General features: G+C 48.8%; 1 protein-coding gene across 1 annotated transcript; it reads left to right on the top strand.

Annotated features, from left to right (window-relative positions):
• Positions 1-3,481: 3,481 nt before the first annotated feature.
• LOC310867056 (eukaryotic translation initiation factor 3 subunit L-like) lies at positions 3,482-5,239 on the top strand (the record flags this gene model as incomplete). Its single annotated transcript, XM_083776849.1, has 1 exon — positions 3,482-5,239. The coding sequence occupies one exon, from the start codon at positions 3,482-3,484 to the stop codon at positions 5,237-5,239; it is 1,758 nt and encodes a 585-aa protein (XP_083632975.1).
• Positions 5,240-10,458: the final 5,219 nt, after the last annotated feature.

The following is a 10,458-nucleotide window of genomic DNA, read 5'->3' as shown; positions in this document are numbered from 1 at the left end:
CCAACGATTCATTTTGGTTATTGATATGAGCAGAAACCGCTCCGTCTCTGACGCGTGTCCCCGAGACAACCGCGACGAGGCTGTCGTATCTGGACCGAGAGTCGTGGAGGTAAGCGTCCAGCCCCAGAGGCTCCACGCGTCCTCTGTAGAGGTAACCGTCCAGCGGCTCCACGCGTCCTCTGTAGAGGTAACCGTCCAGCGGCTCCACGCGTCGGAGCAGGCAGCAGGCGGAAGAGACCCTTCAGGAGACCCTTCAGCAGACGGAGGAGACCCTTCAGCAGACCCTTCAGCAGACCCTTCAGCAGACCCTTCAGCAGACGGAAGAGACCCTTCAGCAGACGGAGGAGACCCTTCAGCAGACGGAAGAGACCCTTCAGCAGACGGAGGAGACCCTTCAGCAGACCCTTCAGCAGACCCTTCAGCAGACCCTTCAGCAGACCCTTCAGCAGACGGAAGAGACCCTTCAGGAGACCCTTCAGCAGACGGAGGAGACCCTTCAGCAGACCCTTCAGCAGACGGAAGAGACCCTTCAGCAGACCCTTCAGCAGACCCTTCAGCAGACCCTTCAGCAGACGGAGGAGACCCTTCAGCAGACCCTTCAGCAGACGGAAGAGACCCTTCAGCAGACGGAGGAGACCCTTCAGCAGACGGAAGAGACCCTTCAGCAGACCCTTCAGCAGACCCTTCAGCAGACCCTTCAGCAGACGGAGGAGACCCTTCAGCAGACCCTTCAGCAGACGGAAGAGACCCTTCAGCAGACGGAGGAGACCCTTCAGCAGACGGAGGAGACCCTACAGCAGACAGGAGCAGCGTTGAGAGCCAGCTGGAGTCGGCAGAGATGACTCTGAGAGCCCTGCACCTCTGCGAAATCGAACCCCCCTGCACACACGGGAGAAGACAAAAGGTCGATAAAGTAGACGGCGACAGACTAAATGCACGGAGTGGAGATGAGCAGTTGGTGGCGGTGGAGGAGGAGGAGGAGGACGAGGAGGAGGAGGAGGAGGTGCTGCCGCTCAACGGGTCAACGGATGGCGCCTGGCTGTCCAAAGCCAGGAAAAGGAAGCTGAGGAAACTGAGGAGCACGGGACGAGCGAAGGAGAAGGAGATGTTTGAGGCCCTCCCTGATCAGGAGAAGAGGGCCGTGGCAGCAGACAGGAGGTCGGAGACACGGAGGAGGAACCAAGAGCGGGAGAAGAAGATGGCCGCCGCGGCGCGGGAGAGAGTGTCGGCGGAGACCGCGGCTGCGAAGCAGCGTGCGGCTGAGACGGGAGGCGCCCCGAGCAGGAAGCAGGAAAAGGAGAAGAGGAAACAGGAGTTAGAGGAAAGGGCGAGGAGGCAGGGGGTCTCCGACAGAGAGAACAGGGCCCTGGCGGCAGAGAAGAGGTTGGTACACTCTGAGCGGGAGAAGAGGGTCTCGGCCGCGGAGAAGAGGATGGCCGCAGAGCAGCACTGTTGATTTTCATCGACTAAAAAATGTTCGTCGACCTTTGCCTGTTTTCACTGACGAAAACTAAATGGAAACTAAATGAAAAGTAATAATAATAAAACTTTATTTGTATAGCACCTTTCATGACATGAAATGCAGCTCAAAGTGCTTTACAGAGCAATGGAGGGAAAAAAGAAAAGCAAGGCAACGACATTAAAAAAACAAGCAGTAATGCAGTACAGGACATGAATAACAAAAAATAAAAGATCAATTAAAAGCAATGTTGTAGAAGTGGGTCTTGAGCTGTGCTTTAAAAATGTCTACAGAGGCTGCTAAGTAAGCTATGATGACTAAAACTAAGACTAAAATGTATTGACAATTTCGTCGACGAATAAAAACTAGACTAAAATGTTAGGAAGGGACTAGTGGACAAGAGATCCAGTACAAGTCACTTTACTCTTGGTTGCATGGCTGATTTTACTTGGCCGATCTACAAGCTCACAACGTGTTGCGCTGTGACCCGTTGTGAGCTTGTAGATCGGCTATGTAAAATCGGCCATTACGCCAAAAAAGATTTTAGTCGACTGAATCAACTGTAGATTTAGTGGACTAAAATCTCATGATATTTAATCGACTAAAACACTAAAACATTCCGGGTGCCTAAAATGTGACAAACTAAATGAAAACTATTCCCCCGTAAACCTCAAGTTTAGCAGCATATACAGTAATATACGGTAATATATACAGTTAATATACGGTAATATACAGTTAATATACGGTAATATACAGCTGTGATGGTACAATTCGGGAGATTACCATGCAGAGTCTGTTGGAAAGTTTAACAGGAGTTTCCTGTAATATACCCATCCATATTCCATGCTTTTTGCACAGCATGAGCACATCTGTGCAATTGATAAAAAGGATGAGAAATATGTAACGGTAGCCAACCAAGTACAGTAGAAAGTGAGGCATCATAAAGTATCATCATCATGAAGTGTCAAGAGCCAAATGATAAGTGCTAAACATAAACATAAATGTTTGCATGGTCGTCATGTTGGATACTCTGAGTCTAATTGGAAAGTGGCCTGCTATAGAGCTAATCGCTTAGTTATGTTGGATACTCTGAGTCTAATTACAATTTACAATTTACAATTTAGGCATTTAGCAGACGCTCTTAATCCAGAGCGATTTACATTAAGCAAGAACAAAAGCATAGGAATACATCACATAAAAGCATGTATCATGAAACATGCGTAAGCTAAGAAAGTAACAGTGGAATATCTATATAATGAAACTATACATACACTATACATATAGACTATACATATTTACTACTATGCTATACATAATTATGTACTATGGCGTGCTATGACTATATGCAATTATAGTGCTGTCTACATCACATGCTATAAGTCTGTATCAAATGCTATCTAAGTCTACAGAAATGCTATCTAAGAGGGTGGGGTAAGTGCTACGGGCCATGATGGAGTCTGAAAAGGTGGGTTTTCAGACTACGGCGGGAGATTGGGAGTGATGCTGCAGTTCTGACTGCAATGGGAAGTGCATTCCACAGTTTTGGAGCCAGAAGGGAGAAGAGTTTAGGACGTGTGGAGCGTTGTCCCGGCGTTTTTAGTGAGGGTACTTCCAGCTTACCTGGCTGCTGTCCAGGTAATTGGACAGCGGCCTGCTATAGAGCTAATCGCTTATCACTCGTATGCAGCGAGTGGCCAATCGGAATCAAGCGTCCAACCAAGTAATACATATAGGAAGGCATTACGTCATCAATAGGCTGTGACGTGTCAGATCTGTAGCATTTCCACTGTATATATAATCCGGTGTTCACATCAAACAAGCTTCAGTGGTTGCCTTTCCACCGTTTGTAAGTCTGTTCTGATAGTCCACTTCACTTCATCAAGCTCCAGGTCTGATAGTCCACTCCACTTCATCAAGCTCCAGGTCTGATAGTCCACTCCACTTCATCAAGCTCCAGGTCTGATAGTCCACTCCACTTCATCAAGCTCCAGGTCTGATAGTCCACTCCCAGCGGTCGGCGTCATGTTTTGCCAGGACGAACGGACGCACAGTCCCTTTTCGTACGGCAACGACCACCACCACCTTCACGCGGCGGCGGGCGAGCCCGTGAAGGACCCGGCCTACGAGAGGCCGTACGAGCAGACGTATCACCACGGCCTCCCGGAGGTGATCAAGAGGTTCCTGCTGAACTTCCACAAGGCCATCTCGGCGCTCGTCGACCAGAAGGCGCACGAGCTGCAGTCCGGCGGCCGCGGCGAGAGCGCCAAGCAGAAGATCGCAGAGATCCAGGATCTGTACGAGAACAACTGGAACAAGCTGACCGACAGCTACTTCAAGACCTCCCCGTGGCCAGAGGCCGAGGCCATCGCGCACCTGGTCGGCAACGACGCCCTGTTCCTCGTCCTCTACAAGGAGCTGTGCTACAGACACGTCTACGCCAAGGTCAGCAGCGGGCCCACCCTGGACCAGAGGATCGAGTCGTACTACAACTACTGCAACCTCTTCAACTACGTCCTGAACGCCGACGGGCCCGTGCCCCTGGAGCTGCCCGAGCCGTGGCTGTGGGACGTCGTCGACGAGTTCATCTACCAGTTCCAGTCCTTCAGCCAGTACCGCTGCAAGACGGCCAAGAAGTCCAAGGAGGAGCTGGAGTTCCTGAGGAGCAACCCGAAGATCTGGAACGTCCACACGGTGCTCAACGTGCTGCACTCCCTGGCGGACCGGAGCAACTTCGACCGTCAGCCGGAGGAGGTCAAGACCGGCGGCGGCGGCGGCGACGATCCGGAGAGGGTGGCCGGAGAGTACGGCCGCCGCCCGCTGTACACGGCGCTGGGGTACTTCAGCCTGGTCGGCCTGCTGCGGCTCCACTCGCTGCTGGGCGACTACTACCAGGCCCTCAAGGTCCTGGAGAGGATCCCGCTGAACAGGAGGAGCGGCGTGTTGTTGTACCCCCGCGTCCCCGAGTGCCAGGTCACCGTCTACTACTACGCGGGCTTCGCCTACCTGATGGTGAGCCGCTACCAGGACGCCATCCAGGCGTTCGCCAGCAACCTGCTTCACATCGAGAGGACCCGGAACGTGTTCCACAGGTCCACGTACAAGTACGAGATGATCAACAAGCAGAATGAGCAGACGCACGGCCTGCTCGCCATCGCCCACGCCATGCACCCCGTGCGCATCGACGAGAGCGTCCACACGCAGCTGGTGGAGCGCTACGGGGACAAGATGCTCCGCATGGAGAAGGGCGACCTGCAGGTGTTCCTGGAGGTGTTCACCTTCGCCTGCCCCAAGTTCCTGTCCCCCGTGGCGCCGCCCGACTACGACGGCGTCCACGCCGCCAACTTCCACAAGGAGCCCGTCCAGAAGCAGCTCAAGATGTTCGCCGAGGAGGTGCAGCGGCAGGCCCAGCTGGCCACCATCCGCAGCTACCTGAGGCTGTACACCGCCATGCCCGTGGCCAAGCTGGCCGGCTTCCTGGACACGACGGAGCGGGAGCTGCGCGTCCAGCTCCTCGTCTTCAAGCACAAGATGAAGAACGTGGCGTGGAGCGGCGCCGCCGGCGGCGGCGTCTCGGCCCCGGACGGAGAGCTCCGGTCTGCCTCCGAGCTGGACTTTTACATCGACAAGGACATCATCCACATCGCCGACACCAGAGTCGCCCATCGCTACGGAGACTTCTTCATCCGACAGATCCATAAACTGGAGGAGTTGAACAGAAAGCTGAAGAAGATGTCCGTGAGTGGCGGCAGCTCTGTGACGGCGACGGCCACGGCTCGCTGAGTCTGACCAGCACGTTGGAGGCCTTCTCCTCCTCCAGCCCAGCAGAATGCTGCCTCACGTTGGTGACAAGATGGAGGCCTTCTCCTTCTCCAGCCCAGCAGAATGCTGCCTCACGTTGGTGACAAGATGGAGGCCTTCTCCTCCGGCCCAGCAGAATGCTGCCTCACGTTGGTGACAAGATGGAGTCCTTCTCCTCCTCCAGCCCAGCAGAATGCTGCCTCACATTGGTGACAAGATGGAGTCCTTCTCCTCCTCCAGCCCAGAAGAATGCTGCCTCACGTTGGTGACACGATGGAGTCCTTCTCCTCCTCCAGCCCAGCAGAATGCTGCCTCACGTTGGTGACACGATGGAGTCCTTCTCCTCCTCCAGCCCAGCAGAATGCTGCCTCATGTTGGTGACACGATGGAGTCCTTCTCCTCCTCCGGCCCAGCAGAATGCTGCCTCACGTTGGTGACAAGATGGAGTCCTTCTCCTCCTCCAGCCCAGCAGAATGCTGCCTCACGTTGGTGACAAGATGGAGTCCTTCTCCTCCTCCAGCCCAGCAGAATGCTGCCTCACGTTGGTGACCAGATGGAGGCCTTCTCCTTCTCCAGCCCAGCAGAATGCTGTCTCATGTTGGTGACAAGATGGAGGCCTTCTCCTCCTCCAGCCCAGCAGAATGCTGCCTCACGTTGGTGACAAGATGGATGCCTTCTCCTTCTCCAGCCCAGCAGAATGCTGCCTCATGTTGGTGACAAGATGGAGGCCTTCTCCTTCTCCAGCCCAGCAGAATGCTGCCTCACGTTGGTGACAAGATGGAGGCCTTCTCCTTCTCCAGCCCAGCAGAATGCTGCCTCACGTTGGTGACAAGATGGACGCCTTCTCCAGCCCAGCAGAATTGCAAGGCCAAAGTTGAAATGTGAAAGTTTTTGTTGTTGTTGTTCTTCTTTGTTAAACAACATGAGGCAAGCCGCCCAGAAGGGCAGTCCAAGAGAGAGAGAGTGGCTGCTTTGGAATTCACCATCAGCCTTCTGATTGGTCCCTGCCTGACCAACCAGCAGGCTCTTTATGCCTGGCTCCGCCTTGTTTATGTTGAATTTGATAAAACATCATTTTTTTGGGGGGGAAAAACTAAGAACAAATGCCCAGTCACCATGCTGCACCTGTGATGTTCCTTTTAACCCATTCTGACCTGAGATCAGATTAAAAAAATGTCTTAAACTACATCCTCACAGTTTTCATTCTGACCTGAGATCAGATTAAAAAAATGTCTTAATCTACATCCTCACAGTTTCCATTCTGACCTGAGATCAGATTCTAAAAATGTCTTCTACATCCTCACAGTTTTCATTCTGACCTGAGATCAGATTCTAAAAATGTCTTCTATGTCAGTCGCTCTTCGATTTTTCAAAAAATAGCAGACCTACAAGCTCGTAGCGCGCCACTCGGTGGCGCGCTATGAGCTTGTAGATCTGCTTTTTTTCAATAGCTAAAGCATGACATGATGCTGACACCAAAATGGGTTCCCGCCCAGAATGGGTAAACTGACACCAAGTTTAAAGGACCTATAACATAAAATTCAACTTTTTAAATTTCTTTTGTGTTTTTGGGGCTCCCATGTGTGTTTTCTATCCCCACAAATAACCAATTTTGAACAATCAGGCCTTCATGTCATATGGTTGTTTTAATGGAAATTGCTCTCAGGAACAGCTCGACTGATTTTGGCCTCATCGTGATGTCATCAATGTCACCCTACTTTGTATAATTCCTCCTCTTCTTCAGTCTTGAGTTCCAAATTTGCATTTCCACTTTGTTTACAATGTCCACCATTGTTGATTTTCCAAGCTGGCATGGATTGGAAACAAGCCTGGTTTTATCTAGCATCAGTATTTTAATGACTCAAATATTAAATAATCTGCATATCAGCACCCCCCCACCACCTCAGGACATTGTGGTACTGCAGCTAAAACTGCTTTCAAAGTCCAGAAAGAAATGACAAGGCCTGGTTATATCAGAGTGGTGATTGAGGCTCAAACCATTAGAAATAACTTTGAGGGACATAGACCATATGATTATTAAATATTAAAATCAGTTTTAAAATGCATGTTATTTGCGCTTTAACACATCGATTGCGCAAAACGCTCTAAAGCGTTTTATTAATCTCGAGCGCCGTCTGCGCATCACGCTCTAAAGCGTTTTATTGGTGTTTTTACTGTATACTGTACATCAACTTCTCTGACGCCCGGACAACACATAATGTAACACCGATCATCTCCAGAAAGATCCGCTATGAGATCCGGGAGTTTAAAAGCCCCCCACCTCCTGAAAAGAGGCCTGGTCTAACCACATTCCAGGCATGCCGTATCTATTACGACGTACTGGGGAGGCGGCATCGCCGTCCTGCACACGGCATAGACCAACGCAGATCAGGGGATCTAAAATGGAGCTACCCATTTTCTAGTGTGTGTGTGAAATTTGTGAATACACTCGATTCCCCTTCCCCTCCTGTTTCTACATGGTTTCTCCCGAGGCATCTCTCCATCGCATTACAGTTTCTTCCCCCCCCCCACTCATTCACACAGATCCACTCGACACAGCCCTCTCTAATTCTTTCCAACGACAACTCACCGGTCTGCCGCCTCATTCTCGGAAATATAAACCTGTATATAAACCAAGAATAATCTCCAACGGTCGATCGCCATTTCACGCACACGGACAGGTATACGCGAAACGAATGACGTATTCTCGAAGGACCGCCATAGGAGAAGCAGTATACATCTGACCAACTGTCTTTTTTTCGCCGTCGCGTCAGCCATGTTTGGACAAAGAAGCAGTATACTAGGCTAGCAGATATCACACCGTGGAACCCCCCCCACACTGCGAGTTGCGATCGATCGTTTTGCAGTTTGCAATGCTACTCTCATTCTCGGAAAAAAGATTCTCGGCAGTTGATCACCATAATCGCCATAGCGCCTTCGCCAGCCAATTGCAGTGATAAGGCGTCTGGGACGTAATCGACCCGTTTGTAATGGATAACTAATACAATCCTAAGCTGCGGAAGCCATCGTGTTGTCTGTCATTTTGTCGAAATCACAGCCAGCCGGGCTACGCTTATCGCTCCTGTGGTTCATGTCCAGACATGTCGTGGAACCCCCCCCCCCCCCACTGCGAGTTGAGTCGCTCCTGTGGTTCATGTCCAGACATGTCAACCTCTCAAGTCACTGTTATGCTATCGTTCTGAAACGATCTGTTGATTTTGTTTACTGAGACAATGATCACATATGTGCATAGAATCATCATCATGACGTTATCATGACAGGCAGATATAAACATAAATAAATTATCATATACATACTACACACTGAATGAAAGCCCTAAATGTCTAATTTTAGGAGGAAAACAAATAAAATACACATATCCCATATACTGTTTGTCAATACTAGACTATTGAATCCATTTCATTTATAAAATTCTCTTTTTCAGAGAGAACTTTAGCCCATTCTGACCTGAGATCAGATTCATACGAGGTTTCCACTGGACACACACTGGTCTGATTAGAGAAAGCATGGACCTATAGAACTATTATTCACAAAATAAGGCATATAGCGACATGTACATACTATATACCGTATGAAACAGAAGACTCTCTGCTTTCATAAGAAAAAAACTAATACTGTAATAATAATAAAAATCACACCCATGTGAAGTGAGCAGTGCAATGTTGTGAAGTGAGCAGTGCAACATTGCACTGCTCACTTCACAGGGGTGTGATTTTCATTATTATTACAGTAGAAGTATTATTCTTATGAAAGCAGAGAGTCTTCTGTTTCATACGGTATATAGTATGTATAGGCCTTATTTTGTGAATATTTAGTTGTCAGTTCCTTGTCTTGTCTAAAATACTCTGAGGATTTCAGAAAATGCATGGACCTGAAGAACCATTATTCACAAAATAAGGCCTATAGCGACATGTACATACTATATACCGTATGAAACAGAAGACTCTCTGCTTTCATAAGAAAAATACTTCTACTGTAATAATAATACAAATCACACCCCTGTGAAGTGAGCAGTGCAATGTTGTGCAACATTGCGCTATAGGCCTTATTTTGTGAATAATGGTTCTTCAGGTCCATGCATTTTCTGAAATCCTCTCTGGTGGGCGCAAGCTGCATTCAACAGCCAATTACTGACAAACTATACATGGGACCATGTGTATTTGTTTTCCTCCTAAAAGTAGACATTCAGGGCTTTCATTCAGTGTGTAGTATGTATATGATATTATTTGTGTTCATTTTTATATCTGTCTGTCAATGTCTGTCAACTTCAACCTTCCATATCTCTGCTGTTTTTTCAAAAGAGCAGCGTGCAGTGAAAAGCAGGTTTTAGAAAAAGGTCAATATCTCCAGAATGGAAGATGGTAGAATCATATTTTCTTTTTTTAAATTGAAGTGGACTAGTTTGGCTTCCTTTTGATTTATGCAATGTGCGGTGTGCTATAAGAGGCCCCTCGCTGTGGGCCCCTAAAAAGTTCAAAAGTCCAATGTTAATCGCTTAGCAGAAGCAATCCTGAGTAGAATTTCAACAGTTAGCAATCAATGTGTTAAAATAAAAATTGAGTGCACAGAATCAATCAATACGAAGCAACTGAAAAAACACCTTATTTCAATGGTAGTGGACGGAGAGAGAGAGTATTTTTGTCCAACCAACGAAACGGCAACCAATGGGTGCGAAGAGACTTGAACACTAACCCAGGGGGGGTTTGAACCGGCAATCTTCCAATTCACATGGGATTTGAAGTGTCCTTGAGCAAGACACCGGACCCCCTGTGGACTGCTTGTAGATAGATAAAAACACTTGTGAAATGGAGTAGTTTTAGTAAGGTAATGTTTTAATTTATCATACTATAATTAACCGAATGTCTGTGTGTGTGTGTGTGTCTGTCAGAAACAGTGCCGTAACTCCTTACTGCCTGCACCAATCACTTATCAATTACAAACGCACCCAGGCACAGGGGGGGCAAATATCTCATAACGGGTATAAGGACTAGTATGGTAAACACAGTATTTGTAAAAAGAAAAACGGGGAAAAAAAAACCATTTGTCTGGGTGTTCTCAGGGAGACGGTGACACGGGAGAACGCTGCCCATCAATCGTCCCCAATTTATTTAAAAAAATCACACCTGTGTGAACCGAGTGGTGCAACTCCCCTCTCGCTCTCTCCCCCCTCTCTCTCTCTC

The sequence above is a fragment of the Protomyctophum parallelum genome (assembly GCF_964188405.1).
Source record: "Protomyctophum parallelum genome assembly, chromosome: 11".
Lineage (NCBI taxonomy): Eukaryota > Metazoa > Chordata > Actinopteri > Myctophiformes > Myctophidae > Protomyctophum > Protomyctophum parallelum.
This window is presented reverse-complemented; position numbering and strand designations above follow the sequence as displayed.